Consider the following 21,441-nt stretch of genomic DNA (forward strand, 5'->3'; position numbering starts at 1 on the left):
GCCCTGTTTTCATGGGTGGCCTGTTTGGAATGTCCAATGAATAATAGTAATATGGTGTCCCTGCTCCTCTAAGCACGTATGTGTCATCAACAACTTTACACATTCTTCGAATTTGCATTCCGTTTGGAGTAGGAATGATAGCCAATTGAAGTTCAGTAAGTGCATCTCTGCCTAGAAGGTTCACTGGGCATTCCTGCAAAAACAACAGTGGCATGTTGCATCTTACTCCCTCAGGGTCTCTCAACTCCACTGGTTCAGTAATGGGAACATGTTTCAATGAGCCCTGTGCTGCTCTGACTAATGATGATTCATTGCTTAGTGCGGCTCCTGGAGGAAGTGATCTAACTGTGGTTTTACATGCTCCTGAGTCACAAAGGAATTCCATTTTCAAACCATTTACTAACAAAACGATTATTGGTCTGACTTTTTCTTCAAAAAACAAATCCTCTAAATTTAAAATTTCATCTTCTTCGGAGTGATCATAACACAGAGCTAACAGATCTGTGGATGATGCTGTCAACCTGGCTCTTCACTACATCCTGCAGCATCTGGACTCCCCGGGAACCTATGCTAGGATCCTGTTTGTGGACTTCAGCTCTGCTTTCAACACAATCCGCCCAGCTCTCCTCCAAGACAAGCTGTCCCTGCTGCATGTTCCAGACTCCTTCTGCCGGTGGATCACTGACCTCCTGACAGACAGGAGACAGCATGTGAGGCTGGGGACGAATGTCTCGGAAACAAGGACCATCAGCACCGGTACCCCCCAAGGCTGTGTACTTTCCCCTCTGCTCTTCTCCCTGTACACCAACTGCTGCACCTCCAGCCACCAGTCTGTCAAGCTGATTAAGTTTGCTGACGACACCACCCTCATTGGACTCATCTCAGACGGGGATGAGTCTGCCTACAGGATGGAGGTGGACCGTCTGGTGTCCTGGTGTGCTGACAACAACCTGGAGCTGAATGCCCAGAAGACAGTGGAGATGACAGTAGACTTTCGGAAAGTGCCAGCTCCATCACCCCCCCTCACCCTGACAGACACCCCCATCTCCACAGTGGACTCTTTCCGCTTCCTGGGTACCACCATCACCCAGGACCTCAAGTGGGAGCTCACCATCAGCTCCCTCATCAAAAAGGCCCAGCAGAGGATGTACTTCCTGCGGCAGCTGAGGAAACTCAAGGTGCCAGCCAGGATGATGGTTCAGTTCTACACGGCCATCATTGAGTCCATCCTCACCTCCTCCATCACAGTGTGGTACGCTGGGGCCACTGCCAGGGACAGGCACAGACTGCAGCGTGTGGTGCGCTCTGCTGAGAAGGTGATCGGCTGCAGCCTGCCATCTATCCAGGACCTGTACGTCTCCAGGACTCTGAGGCGTGCAGGTCGGATCACAGCTGACCCTTCTCACCCTGGACACGGACTCTTTGAGCCACTCCCCTCAGGCAGGAGGTTACGGTCCATTCGGACCAGAACCTCACGCCACAAGAACAGCTTCTTCCCCTCTGCTGTTGGACTGTTAAACTGTAATTAATGCACTGCTCTGCACTGTCTTCAGAAGGTCACTTTAGTATAGTCACTGCACAATGACGACTATTTGCACTGTTTACTCCATCTTGCACTACTTGCACACGAGTACCACCTCACCGATCCATGTGGTACCTGTTACATTATTACATTATTACACTGTTCCATTCGATCATATAAGGGTCTATGTTTACCATTTCATCCGCACAGTATTTTATGTTCTGTTCATTGTATGTCTGTTACACCATGTCTGTCATGTAAATTTAGCCTTACTTTAGTTTATTTACTTAATTTTATCTTAGTTTTTATCTTATTGCATGTTAATTATTATATGTTCTTTGTATGCACCAATCACTAAGGCAAATTCCTAGTAATGTGAACCCCCTTCACTTACATGGCAATAAACATGATTCTGATTCTGATTCCTGTTTCCTCAGTGCTTCACCTGCAGGCAGACAGGACGTCCTCTGCGTGAAGACACAGACCTGTGTGTGACAAAGTCCAGCACTGTGACATCATCTTCAACATGGGTCAGGCTGATGATAGGATGATATAGAGAGGTGAGAGGGGTGAGGGAGAGGTGAGAGGGGTGAGGGAGAGGGGTGAGGGAGAGGTGAGAGGGGTGAGGGAGAGGTGAGAGGGGGAGGTGAGAGGGGTGAGGGAGAGGTGAGAGGGGGAGGTGAGGGGGTGAGGGAGAGGTGAGAGGGTGAGGGAGAGGTGAGAGGGGTGAGGGGTGAGGGAGAGGTGAGAGGGGTGAGGGAGAGGTGAGAGGGGTGAGGGAGAGGGGTGAGGGAGAGGTGAGAGGGAGAGGGGTGAGGGAGAGGTGAGAGGGAGAGGTGAGAGGTGAGAGGGGTGAGGGAGAGGTGAGAGGGGTGAGGGAGAGGTGAGAGGGGTGAGGGGTGAGGGAGAGGTGAGAGGGGTGAGGGACAGGGGTGAGGGAGAGAGGTGAGAGGTGAGAGGGAGAGGTGAGAGGGAGAGGGGTGAGAGGGAGCGGGGTGAGGGAGAGGTGAGAGGGAGAGGGTGAGGGAGAGGTGAGGGAGAGGTGAGGGGGGTGAGGGAGAGGGAGAGGTGAGAGGGGTGAGGGAGAGGTGAGAGGGGTGAGGGAGAGGTGAGAGGGAGAGGGGTGAGGGAGAGGTGAGAGGGAGAGGGGTGAGGGAGAGGGGAGAGGGGTGAGGGAGAGGGGTGAGGGGTGAGGGAGAGGGGTGAGGGAGAGGTGAGAGGGGTGAGGGACCTGCAGGTTGGCTGACACAACAGGACAACAACTGTGTGGGTGTGTTGTACTGATAAAAGTGTGTATCTGTCAAACTGGTTTAGTGTGTTCAACTCAACTCACAGGTACCAGGGGAACTTTTTTCACACAGTGTCTCTGAGCGAGGACTGTGAGGACACTGAGGACGCTGTGAGGACACTGAGGACGCTGTGAGGACACTGTGAGGACACTGAGGACGCTGTGAGGACACTGAGGACGCTGTGAGGACGCTGCGAGGACACTAAGGACGCTGCAAGGACACTGAGGACGCTGCGAGGACACTGAGGATGCTGTGGGGATGCTGTGAGGACATTGTGGACACCGTGAGGACACCGTGAGGACACTGTGAGGATGCTGTGAGGACACTGTGGGGACACTGTGGGGACACTGAGGACGCTGTGAGGATGCTGTGAGGACACTTTGAGGACACTGTGGGGACACTGTGAGGACACTGAGGACATTGAGGACACTGAGGACGCTGTGAGTACACTGTGAGGACGCTGTGAGGACACTGAGGACGCTGTGAGGACACTGAGGATGCTGTGAGGACACTGAGGACATTGAGGACACTGAGGACGCTGTGAGGACACTGTGAGGACACTGAGGATGCTGTGAGGATGCTGTGAGGACACTGAGGACGCTGTGAGGACATTGTGAGGATCCTGTGAGGACGCTGTGAGGACACTGAGGATGCTGTGAGGACATTGTGAGGACGCTGTGGGGACACGGAGGACGCTGTGAGGACACTGTGAGGACACTGAGGACACTGTGAGGATGCTGTGAGGACACCGAGGACGCTGTGAGGACATTGTGAGGATCCTGTGAGGACGCTGTGAGGACACTGAGGACGCTGTGAGGACATTGTGAGGATCCTGTGAGGACGCTGTGAGGACACTGAGGACGCTGTGAAGACGCTGTGAGGACACTGAGGACGCTGTGAGGACACTGAGGACGCTGTGAGGACATTGTGAGGATCCTGTGAGGACGCTGTGAGGACACTGAGGACGCTGTGAGGACGCTGTGAGGACACTGAGGACGCTGTGAGGACACTGAGGACGCTGTGAGGACTCGGGTCAGTCTGGACCCTGGTGTCAGGTGTGGACAGAGTGAGCCTGGAACAGAAATGTCAGCAGCATGATAACATCACAATGACTCACTAACATAAACAACACAACTAACACAAAGACTCACTACGATGGCTCCAGACACACCTGTTAAGATAACATGTTGTCATAGCGACAGGTCAGACCCGCCCCCTCTCTCAGACTGCAGACTGGATGAACAGGAAGTTCTCTGAGTGTTTGCCACTGTGCAGGGCTGTGATTGGTCCGTCCTGTCAGTTTGTGTGCGTCTTCCTCTGCTGTGAGACTTCCTGTATGTGCAGCTGTCGGTCTGGTTGGGTGAGAGCTGCCGAAGATGGAGGTGCTGGTGCTGTGTGTGGTCCTCCTGCACGGTAAGACCTACTTCCTCACCCTCACTGCTGCTTTCTGATCAGCGGGTCTCTGCGGTCTGATCCAGAACACCCCGTTTGTCTGAGACCACAGTCGCTGCTGATCCTTCACCTGAACTACAGCTCACACCGTCCTTCCTGTTTCACTCACTGACGGGTTTAAAGTGTTTTTCTTAAGGCTGTAAACCCCTCACCACACACCTGCACACCTTTCTCAGAGGCATGGACGCTTTCACTCTTCTCTGTTTAAACACTGTCAGAGTTCAAACAGTAGAAGAATCAGCCCAGTGTAAAATGAAAGCAAAGATCAAAGCCTGTTTTCAGCCCTGTACAGGAGACACGGCAGGCAGGAGACTGGCTGTGGACCACTGTCAATCAATCAGGACGCACAACACAATACACTGTGTAAAAAAAAGCATGCACAACTCAGCTGATACAAAGATCTTCAGACACAGATGTCCCACTCTGTGCTGATCACTTGTGTTTGTTCACACTTCAGTGATCAGAGGAGTGAGAGCTCTCACTGTTAATACAAGATCTTTGATCGACAGAGGACTGCAGAGTCTGGATGAGGGTTAGAGCAGGTTTTATGATGTCATCAGTGTGTCATCAGCTGTTATTCACATCATCAAAGATAATTAACGTTAGCGAAGGAATAATAACACTTAGTTCTGTGTAATAAGACAGCAACCAGGAAGTCTTCTGCTGAAAGACGTGAGGACATTCTATCAAAGAGAATTCACTGTGTCTGTCTCTGTGTCCTCACAGCGTCCTCTGTCATGACTGTGGAGGTGTATGAGGGGGCGGAGTCAGTGCTGCTGCCCTGCCAGGACTCCTCTGTACCTCAGAACCCCAGAGTGGTGTGGGCCCTCTATGACTTTATTAATCCCACCGTCCACCAGCGTGTCCAGGCTGGTGATGACCTAGCAGACCAAAACCAGGGGTACAAAGGCCGAACATCCATGAAGACGGATGCTCTGAGGACTGGAGACCTCAGCCTGACTCTGGGGAAGCCCCGCCTCTCCGACAGTGGAACCTACACCTGCACCATCGAAGCGTCTGGAAAAGAACGAAGACTGGCAGATGTAGAGCTGCAGGTCAAAGGTCAGACACACACAGCTGCTCTCACATGTGCAGAGGTCAGTGCTGCAGACACAGGTCAGCTGGTTCATGTCTCCGTCTCTGTGTCCTCACAGTTCACAGACAGAACTTCACTGTGACGGTGGACGAGGGGGCGGAGTCCGTCCTGCTGCCCTGCCACATCCCTTTTGTATCTGGACCCTCCACAGTGGTCTGGACTCGCTGTGACCTCAGGGCTTCAACCGTCCACCAGCGTCAGCAAGAAGAGGATGAACCGACAGACCAGAACCAGGCCTACAGAGGCCGGACGTCCATGAACCCTGACTCTACACAGACTGGAGACTTCAGCCTGACTCTGAGAAAACCAGGTCCTACTGACAGAGGCGGCTACACCTGCACCATCTCTGTGGATGGAGAAGAGACAAGACACACAGACGTACGGCTGGAGGTCAAAGGTCAGCACAGAAACCAGAAGCATCATGTAGATACGGGTCAAAGGTCAGTGACAGGAGAGCTGTAGTTCACGTCCAGCATTAGAGGCTGCAGCAGAGATCAGGTGGTCGGTGTCCCCACAGGGATCAGTACCTGATCAGATGGAGCTCATCCTGTTTGTGCAGTGAAGGAGTTCACACGCAGCTCATTCTGTTTCTAACCCACAGAACAGCACCCTGTCCCTCTGGGGACCACGCTTGTCTCAGCAGTCCTGGCTGTTGCTGTTGTTGTCATTGTGGTTCTTGGTGTGTATTTGTGGAGACTCCACACCAAAGGTATGTTCAGTGTGTGTGATGTGTCCTCGAAATGATTTGATTTGTACAATTTGTGATTAATGTACAAAGATTTCAAAATAAAAGCAGCCCTGACTCCGCCCCCTCATACAAGTAAAGGTAGGACAGAGCTGGACCCTGTGAGGATCAATCAGACCAGTGTGACCAGTAGACTGGTAGTAGCTAGACCACTAGCTGCAGATTACAGCCTTGTGTAATACGATTCTGAACCACTAGATGGAGCAGTTGGTTCATTACTCTTCATATCAGAGATGTGATCATACTTCACATCTACAACCAGCCACATGTTTAGAAAGTAGAGTCAGTGCTGCTGTTAATGCTGATGCCCTGAATTCTCTCAGTCCCCCAGGTGGAGGTGGACTCAGGGGTGGAGTCTGTCCAGCTGCCCTGTAAAACCAAAGGCTTCCTGCCTGAAAATGTGGAAAAGGTGGACTGGAAGGACAGTTTTAGTAGAAAGGTCCATGTGTATAAGAACGGCTCTGACCGACCTGTAGACCAGGACCAGGTTTACAGAAACAGAACACAGATGAATGAAGACCTGCTGAGGACTGGAGACCTCAGTCTGACCCTGAGACGGCCCACAGACAGAGACAACCACATCTACACCTGCACCGTCTACAACAGAGATGGAGACATCCTGATGGAGAAGAAAATAGATCTCAAAGTCAAAGAAGAAGTCAGAGGTCAGTGCTGTGGGTACAGGTCAGAGGTCAGTGCTCTGGGTACAGGTCAGAGGTCAGAGGTCAGTGCTGTGGGTACAGGTCAGAGGTCAGTGCTGTGGGTACAGGTCACAGGTCAGTGCTGTGGGTACAGGTCAGAGGTCAGTGCTCTGGGTACAGGTCAGAGGTCAGTGCTGTGGGTACAGGTCAATTCAATTCAATTCAGTTTTATTTATATAGCGCATATTACAATCAGACATTGTCTCAAAGCGCTTCACAGGAACCCCCCTAAGAGCACTGTGGCAAGGAAACACTCCCTTTAAGAGGAAGAAACCTTGAGCAGGACCCGTCAGCTTAAGGGGGAACCAGTGCTGCTGCTAGTCAGAGAGGATGAGGGAGAGAGAGAGAGAGAGAGAGAGAGAGGATGAAGGAGAAAGAGAGAGAGAGAGAGAGAGAGGAGAGAGAGAGAGAGGAGAGAGAGAGAGAGAGAGAGAGAGAGAGGATGAAGGAGAGAGAGAGAGAGAGAGAGAGAGAGAGAGGAGCAAACATGATACAAACATGATACAGTACAGAGCAAACATGACAGCAAGATGAAACAGTGATTATATTGTAATGATATCTATATATATCGTCGGTCCATAAGTAGGAATAGTCATTTGATAGTAAAGATGAGCAGCAGGGGCTAGTGAAGTCGATGAGCACAGGAGAGACTGCAGGTCAGTATGCAGGTCTGAGACCTGCAAAGAGAGAGAGCGAGAGCGAGGCACAGAACTACAAGGAAGACAGTTAACACAGATTATGAGACGATATTACCCAGTATGATCCAGACTAAGGAGAGTGGAGGAGAGGTCAGAGGGTGTTCAGAGGATCGTGTTTGTGCCCCCCGACAACGTAGAGCAAGAGAGACTTCACGGGCCGGACTGCAGGTCATCATCCAGGTCTTGAGACCAGTGTGAGCCAGACTAAGGAGAGAAAAGGAGAGGTTAGAGGGTGAGAGGGAAACTGCTCAGTGGATCATGTTTGTGCCCCCCGACAACGTAGGCCTAGAGCAGCATAGCTGTGCTACACACTAGGTCTAAGGCTAACTGTACGCCTTACTAAACAGAAAAGTTTTAAGTCTAGTCTTAAAGGTGGAGGCAGTGTCTGCCTCTCGGACCCAGATTGGTAACTGGTTCCATAATAGCGGTGCCTGATAGCTGAAAGCTCGTCCTCCCATTCTACTTCTATGAATCCTAGGAACTACTAGTAAACCTGCACTCAGAGATCTGAGTGTCCTATTAGGAACATATGGTACAATCAGGTCCTGCAGATACAATGGAGCAAGTCCATGAAGAGCCTTGTAGGTTAGAAGAAGGATCTTGAAGTGTATTCTTGAGTCCACTGGGAGCCAGTGAAGAGACGCTAGGACAGGAGAGATATGATCCCTTTGGCTGCTTCCTGTCAGAACTCTAGCTGCTGCGTTCTGGATCAGCTGCAGACTGTTGATGGTGTAATGTGGACATCCTGACAATAAAGAGTTGCAGTAGTCCAGTCTTGAAGTGACAAAAGCATGGATGAGCTTTTCAGCATCACTCTGAGGGAGGATGCTCCTGATCTTAGTAATATTACGCAGGTGAAAGAAAGCGGTCCTGGAGACCTGCTTAATATGAGAGACAAACGACATGTCTTGGTCAAAGATGACTCCAAGGTTCCTCACAGTCGTACTGGAGGCCAGAGTAATTCCATCCAGGGAGAAAGTATTATCTGATAAACTAGTTCTGAGATGTTTCGGTCCAAAAACAATGACCTCAGTCTTGTCCGAGTTTAATAGTAAAAAGTTGGAGGACATCCAGTCCTTTATGTCCTTTAGACACGCCTGTAGTCTGACTAGCGGCTCCGTTTCTTCAGGCTTCATGGATAAATACAGCTGGGTATCATCAGCATAACAATGAAAGTTTATGCCGTGCTTCTGGATGATGTATCCTAGAGGGAGCATGTAGAGGGTGAACAGGATCGGTCCGAGCACAGAACCCTGTGGAACACCGTGGTTAACCCTTGTACCTGTGGAAGACACATCGTTAGTGTGAACAAAATGAAATCTGTCAGATAAATATGATTTAAACCAGCGCAGTGCTGTTCCTGTAATCCTGATCTCGTGTTCCAATCTGTGTAGCAGGATGCGATGGTCTACGGTGTCGAAGGCAGCACTGAGATCCAGTAGAACGAGTACAGAGACGAGACCCCGGTCCGATGCCATGAGGAGGTCATTGGTGACTTTAAGCAGTGCTGTTTCTGTGCTGTGATGGGCTCTGAAACCAGACTGGAAAGCATCAAACAGACTGTTCCTACGCAGGTGGTCGTTTAGCTGACTTACAACAGCTCTTTCAAGTAGTTTGGAGATAAAGGTGAGGTTGGAGATCGGTCTGTAGTTTCCTAGGACGTCCGGGTCCAGTGAAGGTTTTTTAAGTATCGGAATGATCACAGCAGTTTTAAAAGCCTGTGGTACATATCCTGTTTCCAGAGACAAGTTGATCTGTCCTAATATAGAGTCTCCGATCAGAGGAATAGCATCTTTGAGGAGCCGTGATGGGATCGGATCCAGAAGACAGGTAGTAGGTTTAGACTTGCTGATGCTGGTGGTCAGCTCAGGGAGGCCGATGGGCGCGAAGCAGTCCAGAGTTAGATCAGGATCCGTTTCCAGAAGTGGCGGTGTATCCTCAGCGGTCACAGAGAGATTGTGGTTGATTTGTCCTCTAATAGTGGTGATTTATCAGTGAAGAAGCTCATGAAGTCTTCACTACTAAGAGCTGCAGGAATGCGAGGCTCCACAGAGCTGTGGCTCTTTGTCAGCCTGGCCACGGCGTTAAAGAGAAAGCGCGGGTTGTTCTTGTTTTCTTCTATTAGTGATGAATAGTAGGCTGTCCTGGCTTTACGAAGGGCCTTCTTATACGTCAGCAGACTGTCTCTCCAGATCCTCCGGGAGTCATCTGATTTAGAGGACTGCCACATCCTCTCCATCCTACGTGTAATCCGTTTCAGTGATCGGATGTTTGAGTTGTACCACGGAGCTAGCCTCTTCTGGTTTGTAGTTTTCTTCTTCTTCAGTGGAGCAACCCTGTTTAAGACTGAGTGTAGTGTGTCTGCAGTGTTGTTGACAAAGCGGTCCAGCTCTGCAGGAGTAACATTTAAGTTGGTACCCCAACTCTGACAGGTCAGAGGTCAGTGCTGTGGGTACAGGTCAGAGGTCAGTGCTGTGGGTACAGGTCAGAGGTCAGTGCTGTGGGTACAGGTCAGAGGTCAGTGCTCTGGGTACAGGTCAGAGGTCAGTGCTGTGGGTACAGGTCACAGGTCAGTGCTGTGGGTACAGGTCAGAGGTCAGTGCTCTGGGTACAGGTCAGAGGTCAGCAGACATCAGCAAATGCCTAATGTCCATACAGGGACTCACACTAATCATCATTACTGCAGATTCATTAGCTGAAACTGTGACAGACAAAAGGTCAGTGAATTATTATCAGATCACAATAAATAACCAGGTCCACCTACAGGAGGACTCACTTTCTCTACACTGATCAGACAGCTGTGTCTCTGTCCAATGGATCCATGGGACATATTTCAGACTGGAACCAGTCCAACATGTTTTCACTGCTAATATTTCATAAAGTCACAGAACATGCTCGGTGCTGCTGTCTGTGCAGCTCATGTTGGTCTGTGTTGTCTCTCAGTCCCCCAGGTGGAGGTGGAGCAGGGCAAGAGCCGTGTGCAGCTGCCCTGTAGAACCACAGCTGCCCTGCCTGAAGACACTAAGGTGGAGTGGAGGGACAGTGCAGACAGGACAGTCCACCTGTATGAGGACGGCTCTGACCGACCTGAAGACCAGTTCAGCTTTTACAGAAACAGAACAGAGATGAATGAAGACCTGCTGAGGACTGGAGACCTCAGTCTGACCCTGAAACACCCCACATACTGGGACAACCACATCTACACCTGCACCGTCTACAGCAGGGACGGAAAGATCCTGATGAGAGAACAAGTGAAGCTTAACGTCAGAGGTCAGTGCTGCAGATACAGGTCACAGGTCAGAGGTCAGTGCTGCAGATACAGGTCACAGGTCAGAGGTCAGTGCTGCAGATACAGGTCACAGGTCAGAGGTCAGTGCTGCAGATACAGGTCACAGGTCAGAGGTCAGTGCTGCAGATACAGGTCACAGGTCAGAGGTCAGTGCTGCAGATACAGGTCACAGGTCAGAGGTCAGTGCTGCAGATACAGGTCAGAGGTCAGAGGTCAGTGCTGCAGATACAGGTCAGAGGTCAGTGCTGCAGATACAGGTCACAGGTCAGAGGTCAGTGCTGCAGATACAGGTCACAGGTCAGAGGTCAGTGCTGCAGATACAGGTCACAGGTCAGAGGTCAGCACACACACAGAGACCTAGGCTGGAATCAGCAGTCACCCCCTATCTGGGAGCTCAGCGGAGCAAAACACTTCTGGACCTAACTACATCATTTCTGTGATTGTTTATTATGTCATTGCTGAAGGATTCACATCAGTCTGATCTCTCAGTCCCCCAGGTGGAGGTAGACTCAGGGGTGGAGTCTGTCCAGCTGCCATTTAAAACCACCGCTGGCCTGCCTGGAGACACTGAAGACTGGACTGGAGTCCAGTCCTGGAGAGTGGACTGGAAGGACAGTTTTAGTAGAAAGGTCCATGTGTATAAGAACGGCTCTGACCAGGACCGGGTTTACAGAAACAGAACAGAGATGAATGAAGACCTGCTGAGGACTGGAGACCTCAGTCTGACCCTGAGACGGCCCACATATCAAGACAACCAGATCTACACCTGCACCGTCTACAGGGAGGGACGCATGTGGATGAAGAAACAAGTGAAGCTCAAAGTCAGAGGTCAGTGCTGCAGATACAGGTCAGAGGTCAGAGGAAGGCGGCCTGTATCAGCCAATCACAGCAGGACCATACTGGTGTGGGGTTCACAGAGGGAGAGATCACTCACTGTCACTGTCTGTCTCCTGTCTCTGTGTTTGTCTCCTCTGCAGGCAGAGTTCATGTCCAGGATCAATCAGCGGACATCAGCATCAGAAGTAGCTCTATTGATCCAACTCCTCTGATGGCTGATCAATCAGGTTGATTGACTTTATGACACCCCCCCCCATCAGGGGTCACTCTGGGTGGACAGGAGACAACGTGGGGTTAGGATGATGTCTCCATATTCTGATGATTCAGAATAATAAGCAGGTTCGTTCTGACACCTCGTCACTCCCTGATAGCACACCTGATGTAGCTGTCGTCCTGGAGGAGTCCTGCCCTGATGCAGCATCACCTTACCGTTACCATGGAGACTGATTCAGTGCAACATGACCAGTGCAGTTGACAATTAGAGCCGAACAAAAAGTCAGGAGTCAGGAGTCAGCGGGATTTATTCAGATTTTGTTTTACCACTCGGTGGTCTCCAGCGTCATCTTCTACGCTGTAGTGTGCTGGGGCAGCAGGATGAAGACGGCCGACACCAACAGACTCAACAAGCTCATTAGGAAGGCTGGCTCAGTGCTGGGAGTGGAGCTGGAGTCTGTGGTGGAGGTGACGGAGAGGAGGATGCTGAGGAAACTCCTCAGTATTCGTAACAACACGTCTCACCCCCTGCAGGACACACTGCTGTCCTACAGGAGCACATTCAGCGGTAGACTGAGACTACGAGGAGCAGCACAGAACGCCACAGGAGGTCCTTCCTGCCAGAGGCCATCAGACTGTATAACTCCTCCCCTTTCTGTAGGGAGAAGCGCTAGATAATCATGTCAGGCATCACTGTCATTCCCTCCACTGGTCTTTATCATGTTTACTTAGCACCTTACATCTCCATATTTGTATCCATGTATCATATATTGTGCTCATACTGCGTACTGTACTCTTTTTTTGGATTATAGTGACACTTATACTCTGTACTTAACTGCATTTAATGTGACTTGATACCTCTGGCACAAGAATTTCCTTCGGGATTAATAAAGTCATCTTATCTTATCTTATCTTATCTTATCTTATCTTATCTTATCTTATCTAGATCAATTGTTGACACGTATCAGCCAGCAATTTCAGATGAAAGCCCCCGAACCTCAAACTGAAGATCTTTTTTATCCAAGCCTGCCTGTGTCTTTGTGCGTGTGTGTGTGTGCTAAAGAGGGTGTCCAAGTTTGGCAACTAGTTCTGGCATTGTGTTCATTCCCACATCTGCTTCCTATCATCCTGACTTGTTTCTGCGTACATAGCCAGTTCAACTGAGGACAACCCAGGTCCTTCTGATCTGGCTCTTCCACTCTGGAACTAAACACCTCCTTAGTTCTGGGAAGAACCAAGAAAAGCATGCTGGGAACCCAACCGATCAGTACATGAACACTGTTCTTCTACACAACATAACACACTGACATCGCACTGCAGACGGATTGATGCTTCACCGATCCCCAAGAGGAGACAACAACAACACAACAGATACACAACAACAACAATAACACAACAGATACACAACAACACCACAACAGATACACAACAACAACAACAACACAACAGATACACAACAACAACACAACAGATACACAACAACAACAATAACACAACAGATACATAACAACAACACAACAGATACATAACAACAACACAACAGATACATAACAACAACACAACAGATACACAACAACAACACCACAGATACACAACAACAACACACACAGATACACAACAACACACACAGATACACAACAATAACACCACAGATACACAACAATAACACACACAGATACACAACAATAACACCACAGATACACAACAACAATAACACAACAGATACACAACAACAATAACACAACAGATACACAACAACAACACCACAGATACACAACAACAACACACACAGATACACAACAATAACACCACAGATACACAACAACAACACCACAGATACACAACAATAACACCACAGATACACAACAACAACACCACAGATACACAACAACAACACCACAGATACACAACAATAACACCACAGATACACAACAATAACACCACAGATACACAACAACAACACCACAGATACACAACAATAACACCACAGATACCACGACCAGTCGCTCAGTCACATCATGTGACCATGGATGCTTCTGAGGGCAGAAACCCAACGACCATTCAACACCTGCAGCATCCTTCATCACGTACAAGGGGGACCAGGCCTTTCTACAGGGGCCCTGACTCTTTGGAACAACCACACTGAGATCAGAGCGGTTTTTCAAAACCTCACCAGCCCAGGACCCTAAGTCTTCTAAGTTTGTCTGCTTTTATTGAGCCGGTTACATCATGTATATCATATGTTTGTGTTTCAGCTTTCATTATCCGTAAAGAACTTGGTGACAGTTTGACCTGCTTCACACATAAAGGTTATTTCATCAAATAAAGCTTCATATTTCATGGTTCATTATTATTTATGGTCACTTTTATAGCTCTGATGGGTGATCGCTGCTTTCTACTACAGCATAAGCAGCGATCATATGTATCAGTAACATACAGGATCAACACACAGTAATGATGGATACATAAACGTGGTTAAAACCTGCAGTGATGTGAAAAACCCTCACACACGCTGACACACGTTAGCTTTGGATTATAGGAGAACACACTCCTCCTGCTCTCCTCCAGGGTGGCGACACTCTCCAAAACACAGCAGGCTCCGTCCACAGTGGGCGGGGCAGTGATCCAGATAAGGGTCTGTGCACACATGCTGGATCCAGTGGGTCCTTCAGCAGCACCGCTCACGTCATGTTTACTCTTTGTTAGCAGGTCTGACTGGACCCGTCTCAGACTAAAGATCCCGTTTGTCCCTCACTGTGTTTTCTTTAGTCGGGGAGTCCCTCACAGTCAGTCACGTGTCCTGCTGCATGCTGGATCCTCTTCATGTGTCTGGGCTTCCTCTCTGCTCACAGCTGGACACTTTTTCTTTGGATGACGTCTCTGATGGGTTCCGAGCTCACTTGCAGACTTGAAGGTTTTCCCACAGTCCTCACACCAGTACGGCCTCTCCCCTGTGTGGATTCTGCGATGGGTTCCGAGCTCGCCTGCAGACCTGAAGGTTTTCCCACAGTCCTCACACCAGTACGGCCTCTCCCCTGTGTGGGTTCTCTGGTGGCACAGGAGAGACGTTTGAGAGCTGAAGGACTTCCCACAGTGTCTGCACTCGTACGGTCTCTCTCCTGTGTGAATCCGTCTGTGAAGCACCAGACCAGTATTAGCACTGAAACCTTTCCCACACTGGTCACACGTGTATGGTCTTTCCCCAGTGTGAATTCTCTGGTGTTGGTCCAGGGTATATTTCTGCCCAAATCTCCACCCACACAGGTCACAGCTGTACGGCTTCTCTCTGGTGTGAATCCGCATATGTTTTCTGAGGGAACTTAGTCGAGTGAGGGTCTGACCGCACAGATGGCACCTGATCTGTTTGTCTTCAGTATGAACCTGCATGTGTTCTTTCAGGGTCCGGGTCCTGCTGAAGGTCTTCCCACACACCTCACATGAAAACGTCTGCTGACTGTGAGTCTGCTTACGAACAGTCAGCAAATGCTTTTTGGCAAAACTCTTCCCACACTGGTCGCAGATGTGCGGTTTCTCTCCTGTGTGAAGGAACAGGTGCCTCTTGAGGGTCTGTGATGTGCTGAAGGAGTTCCCACACTGGTCGCAGATGTGGCGGCTCTGTCCTAGGTGGCGGAGTCGGTGGTCCTTCAGATTATCAGCCCTGGAAAAGCGTTTCCCACACTGGTTGCAGCCGTGCGGTTTCTGGTCCGTGTGAAGGACCTGGTGGCGCTTCAGGTGTGATGATGTGGAGAAGGTTTTCCCACAGTCCTCACTTCGCGGTCTGCCTCTGCCTCCATGTTTCTGTGGTAACAGACAGGGACGGTTAGGTCACTGCTACTGTTGCACACTTAATGCTACAGCAGTGCTGATATCTACTCCAGGGCTGTGGGTCACAGCGTCCACAGACCGAGGCGTCTACCTCCACCTTTACTTCCTGTCTGCTTCTTCTCTTGTTAAAACTTGTTGTGAGACAGCGAGGACATGAGCTGCAGCTGGCTGTTAGCCTGACCTCACCTCCTCCTGTCTCGGACTGAGCAGCTGCTGCCCTGACTTTGAAATAAGCCAGCCCCTCTTGGCCTGACCCAAGGACAGGAAGTACAGGGTAGCAAGTCATCTTCATCATGGATGAACATCAGGCTGCAGGGAACAGGACGGTTGTGTGTTTGTTGTTCATTACATTCATGTTGATAGGTCCTCCCTGTCCCTGTGTCTGTCTGATGGACAATGAAACCACACTAACACATTATTAGGTCAGATTAGGGTGATACTGTTGAGAACACATGCTTATGTCCAACTCTGTATTCCAGGACCTGGGGGGGGGGTCGTAGGACCGGAGCGAGACTAATGACTGTGTCCTCATCTGACCCCGCTACGTGGGGGAAACAAGAACAGAGTATCAGGAAATGGAAACCATGTGCTGAGCACGAAGACACAATCAGCTTCCAGACTCAGGAACACACAGACACACAGAGACACACACACAGACACACACAGAGAGACACACACAGACACACAGAGACACACACAGAGAGACACAGAGACACACACACAGTGTCAGTGTCGGTGTCTCTGTGTGTGTGTCTCTGTGTGTCTATGTGTGTGTGTCTATGTCTATGTGTGTGTGTCTGTGTGTGTGTCTCTGTGTCTCTATGTGTGTGTGTCTGTGTGTGTCTCTGTCTCTGTGTGTGTGCCTGTGTGTCTCTGTGTGTGTGTGTGTCTATGTGTCTCTGTGTGTGTGTGTGTGTCTCTGTGTGTGTCTGTGTGTGTGTCAGAGCTCAGCACAGACCTGCTGTTTGGACGGACCGCGGTCAGAACCCGCTCTCTCCGTGTCGGTGGGGTTCTGTTCGGGCTCGGTGCTGCGCTGCTCCATGTCCGTCTGATGTCAGAGCTCCAAACTCCTCAGTAAGGAAAGCAGCTATTGGCTGTTTTAACCGTCTCTAAATGACGTCAGCAGCGCGCTGATTTGTCGCCTTTGACCAAAAACTGCACTTTTATGGAGAGTCAGCGGCAGGGTGTCCAGCTGCAGCGTGTCCAGAGCTGAGCGACCCGGTCCAAACTGAACCCGCCTCATCACAGCGTCCCGAGAGTGTTCAGACCGACGTACCAGGAAAACACGTCACAAGCACACGTGACTTTACTGCTGCGCTGAAAATCAAACACGAACAAGCTAAGAGACACGCAGGCAGCAGCCAGGCCACGCCCCCTGGTCAAGGACACGGAAACATGTGTTCAACACACACAGAGACACACACACACATACAGAGACACACACACACACATAGAGAGACACACACACACACATACAGAGACACACACACACATACAGAGACACACACACACAGACACACAGAGACACACACACACACACACAGACACACACACAGAGACACACATATACACACAGACATACACATACACACACATACAGAGACACACACACACGCACACATACAGAGACACACACACACACACACGCACACAGAGACACAGACACACACACACATAGACACACACACAGAGACACATATACACACAGACACACACACACACAGAGACACATATACACACGGAGACACACACACACACACACACATAGACACACACACAGACACACACATACAGAGACACATATACACACAGACACACACACACACACACAGACACATACACACGGAGACACACACACACAGACACACATGAGTGTTTGGGTATGTGCTGTTGAATTTGAGGTTGATACGTGTCAAACAGATCTTAATCTTAATAAACGGATAATAAACAGATCTTAATCTTAATAAACGGATAATAAACAGATCTTAATCTTAATAAACGGATAATAAACAGATCTTAATCTTAATAAACGGATAATAAACAGATCTTAATCTTAATAAACGGATAATAAACAGATCGTAATCTTAATAAACGGTTAATAAACAGATCTTAATAAACGGATGTGCTCGAGCTGATTTAACCCATAAAACACCAGCAGAACCAGAACCAGACGGACTAGCAGGGACCTGCTGCATCCTGACTTAAATTGAGCCAGCTGGACTCGAGGATTGTTTTGAAGACCGCCCCCCGAGCGGCTTCTTCAGAAGCTGCCTGGATTTGAACTCTTGGAAATGACCAGGACCTGGATGAATGAGAGCGTCCAGACAGAACCCGACGGAACCAGCGACAGCTCACCTCAGGAAACACTCGTTCTTTTTCTGATGTGTATCTCTGTACACACACAGATAGGACTCCTCACATGGGCTAATGGCTCCTGATTGGTCCGTTCAGATCAGAACTGATGGGGACAGGAGGTCCTCCCTCCATGGCCGCCGGAGTCTTCACATTTACCTCTACAGGGGCTCTGCTGCTGCTGGCTGATGGGTCCAACCAGAGTGGAGGATGCTGGGAAGTGGCTCCTAGTGACATCACTGATCCTTATAGAACCAGACCTCAGTCTGTTCCTGGTAAACTGACCAGGTGTTGGCTCTAACACTGTCAACCCCTGAAACATCACAGACAGAGGCCAGAACCCACAGAAGGACCAGGACCACATGAAGGACCAGGAGGACAGAGGAGAACCAGGAGCACAGAGGAGAACCAGGAGAACCATGAGCACAGAGGAGAACCATGAGGACAGAGGAGAACCAGGAGGACCATGAGCACAGAGGAGAACCAGGAGCACAGAGGAGAACCATGAGCACAGAGGAGAACCAGGAGGACAGAGAACCAGGAGAACCATGAGCACAGAGGAGAACCAGGAGGACCATGAGCACAGAGGAGAACCATGAGCACAGAGGAGAACCAGGAGCACAGAGGAGAACCAGGAGGACCATGAGCACAGAGGAGAACCATGAGCACAGAGGAGAACCAGGAGCACAGAGGAGAACCAGGAGGACCATGAGCACAGAGGAGAACCAGGAGCACAGAGGAGAACCAGGAGGACCATGAGCACAGAGGAGAACCAGGAGGACAGAGGAGAACCAGGAGAACCATGAGCACAGAGGAGAACCAGGAGAACCATGAGCATAGAGGAGAACCAGGAGGACAGAGGAGAACCAGGAGGAAAGAGGAGAACCAGGAGAACCAGGAGCACAGAGGAGAACCAGGAGCACTTCCTGTACGAGCTTTTATTGGAAAAATCTGATCATCATCACTGATAACTGACAGAAACATTGGTCCTGTTGACACACACACACACACACACACACACACACACACACACACACACACACACACACACACACACACACACACAAAAGATATAAATCACGGGATAAAAAAAAATAAGAAAAGAAAATCATCCATGGTTCTCAGAAGAAGTCCAGGTCATCGGGGGCGTCCAGGTCTCTGTACTCGATGATGGACCGCGGGTCCCCTCGCATGCCCCTGCACACACACACAGAGCTCGTTAATGTTGTCGTCACTGCCGTGCTGTCAGCGCTCTCTCGCTGCTCTACCTGCTGTTGCGCTGTTTCCCAGAAAACCCGCCGCCGCCTAAATGACCACGCATGTTGTCGTAGTTACCACGCCCCGCCCCAAACTGGCCGCCAGGGTGGTGGGGTCCACCACCTGAAACACATGCACACACATTAAAACGTGAACGGCCGGTCAGCTGGTACAGAGCGAGCGTGCCGTACCGGGGAAGGCGGGCATGGGAGGTCTGACTCCTGGAGGATATCCCAGAAGGCTTTGCTGCTGCGGTGACTGTCCAGGAAAGCCCGGCATGCCAGGTGGAGTGACTGACAGAGAGAGAAGAGGTCAGTGTCTCCAGAACATCTTTTAAAAGGACACAGGTTAAGGGGAGGGGTCAAACCTTGTGCTGGCGGTGGGAGGGGCTTGTTCTCAGGTACAGCGGGTCTTTTGGCATCCAGCAGGAAGTGGTTAAAAAATTCCACTTCCTGTCTGACGGCGGTGACCTTGTCACCATGTTTGTTCAGGATGTGTTTGCGCACAAACTCCGGGGCCTGGACAACAGAGACAAGGACTGTTACTACGGCAACAGGACACTCTGGACACAGACACACGGACAGCTGGACGAACCTTAAACTTCTTCCCACTCAGAGGACACAGCCACTTGTCTTTGCTGAGCTCCTGAGTGTTGGCTGACAGGAACTTCTCCACCTGGGTGGACAGTAGGCGTTAGAGACAGGCAGGCAGAGGACAGGCAGGCAGAGGACGGATGGACAGACAGGCAGGCAGGCAGAGGACAGGCAGAGGACAGGCAGGCAGACAGAGGACGGATGGACAGACAGACAGAGGACAGGCAGAGGACGGACGGACAGACAGACAGGCAGAGGACTGCTGTACAGACAGACAGACAGGCAGAGGACAGAGACAGGCAGAGGACTGCTGGACAGACAGACAGACAGGCAGAGGACAGAGACAGACAGACAGACAGGCAGAGGACAGAGACAGGCAGAGGACTGCTGGACAGACAGACGTACCTCCTGTTCAGGCTCCTTCTTTCCCAGTCTGGAAGCCTCTTCGTCACTGAGACTCTCAGAGGGAGACAGCAGAGGAGCCAGACGCTCCTCACACATCCTCTGATGCTCGCTCACTGCCAATCAGAGCACAGCTCATTACATCATCGCCGCCATTTGAACCTGTCAGTAATCCAGTGTGTGTGTGTGTGTGTGTGTGTGTGCTGACCCTCAGTCGCAGTGATCTTGGCCACAGGTAGGGGTCCTCGTACGTGGATGAGTCCACAGCGGTGGGGCATCTCGTCCTCAGCAGGGTACTCACAGAAGTTATAATAATCTACAGAGTGGACCAGACGCAGGTAGAGCAGCAGCCTGTCCAGCACCTGCACACACACACACACATTATAACACACATTACAACACACACAAACATTACAACACACATTACAACACACACAAACATTACAACACACACACGCATTACAACACACACACATTACAACACACACACACAGAGTGTACAAACAGCCACAGGCCCCTCCCACCTTCAGCAGCTTGTCGTCTGTCTCCACGGTCACCTCAGAGGAGTCTCTGGCGTCTCCTGCTTCCTCGCCGTTTCCCACAGAGGCTCCCGTTAGCTCCTCCTCCTCAGCACTCACCTCCTCGATCAGGTAATCTGTGATGTTCTTCAGGACGGGGTTGGTTTCCATCTGCACACACACACATCGTTACCTCCTCCTCTGAGGACGCGTGTATCTTCATCAGTCAGTACGTGTGTGTGTCTGGTACCTGTCCGGTCCACAGCTCCCCCCTTTGGTCCAGGCTGTGGATGAGTCGGGCGGACAGGCGGATGTCGTTCCTCACCACGGGTTTGTGGTGAGTCAGACCGTTAACGGCACGAACACGTCTGCACAGATCTCTGTTCACCACCGGAGCCAGTTCACAGTCTCTGAGCTGAGAGAGGGGACACATGAGAGGGGACGCATGAGAGAGGGGACGTATGAGAGGGGACGCATGAGAGAGGGGACGTATGAGAGAGGGGACGCTTGAGAGAGGGGACGTATGAAAGAGGGGACACATGAGAGGGGACGCTTGAGAGAGTGGAGGCATGAGAGAGGGGACGTATGAAAGAGTGGAGGCATGAGAGAGGGGACGCATGAGAGAGGGGACACATGAGAGAGTGGAGGCATG

The 21,441-nt window shown here is 50.5% G+C and overlaps 3 protein-coding genes across 4 annotated transcripts in view; 1 reads left to right on the top strand and 2 right to left on the bottom strand.

Moving 5' to 3' along the window:
- Positions 1-4,052: 4,052 nt before the first annotated feature.
- Positions 4,053-12,268, top strand: LOC114431364 (programmed cell death 1 ligand 1-like). The gene is made up of 6 exons (XM_028398985.1): positions 4,053-4,224; positions 4,990-5,325; positions 5,418-5,756; positions 5,961-6,068; positions 11,282-11,620; positions 11,770-12,268. The coding sequence occupies exons 1-6, from the start codon at positions 4,188-4,190 to the stop codon at positions 11,859-11,861; spliced, it is 1,251 nt and encodes a 416-aa protein (XP_028254786.1). The 5' UTR covers positions 4,053-4,187; the 3' UTR covers positions 11,862-12,268.
- Positions 7,655-17,020, bottom strand: LOC114431365 (zinc finger protein 239-like). 2 transcript variants are annotated; one of them, XR_003670075.1, is made up of 3 exons: positions 16,626-17,020; positions 14,325-15,640; positions 7,655-7,707 (listed from the first exon to the last, which is right to left on the bottom strand). XR_003670075.1 is itself a non-coding variant. In XM_028398986.1 (2 exons), exons 1-2 carry the CDS (start codon positions 16,707-16,709, stop codon positions 14,630-14,632), a joined length of 1,095 nt encoding a protein of 364 aa, XP_028254787.1. In that variant the 5' UTR covers positions 16,710-17,020; the 3' UTR covers positions 14,186-14,629. The 2 variants fall into 2 exon arrangements, 1 of the variants encoding a protein (XP_028254787.1); XM_028398986.1 differs by lacking the exon at positions 7,655-7,707 and having other exon boundaries at positions 14,186-15,640.
- Positions 17,021-18,942: 1,922 nt separating this feature from the next.
- The window catches only part of LOC114431361 (serrate RNA effector molecule homolog), a 6,882-nt gene continuing 4,383 nt past the window's right edge, over positions 18,943-21,441 (bottom strand). The window contains exons 13-21 of the mRNA XM_028398981.1: positions 21,040-21,204; positions 20,796-20,960; positions 20,480-20,633; positions 20,275-20,387; positions 19,871-19,951; positions 19,644-19,794; positions 19,468-19,569; positions 19,288-19,399; positions 18,943-19,216 (exon numbers count right to left, since the gene is read on the bottom strand). Of these exons, the coding sequence (XP_028254782.1) occupies positions 19,141-19,216; positions 19,288-19,399; positions 19,468-19,569; positions 19,644-19,794; positions 19,871-19,951; positions 20,275-20,387; positions 20,480-20,633; positions 20,796-20,960; positions 21,040-21,204 (1,119 nt within the window). The 3' untranslated portion in view covers positions 18,943-19,140. The remainder of the gene's footprint in view (positions 19,217-19,287; positions 19,400-19,467; positions 19,570-19,643; positions 19,795-19,870; positions 19,952-20,274; positions 20,388-20,479; positions 20,634-20,795; positions 20,961-21,039; positions 21,205-21,441) is intronic.

Source organism: Parambassis ranga, unplaced genomic scaffold (genome assembly GCF_900634625.1).
Source record: "Parambassis ranga unplaced genomic scaffold, fParRan2.1 scaffold_70_arrow_ctg1, whole genome shotgun sequence".
Lineage (NCBI taxonomy): Eukaryota > Metazoa > Chordata > Actinopteri > Ambassidae > Parambassis > Parambassis ranga.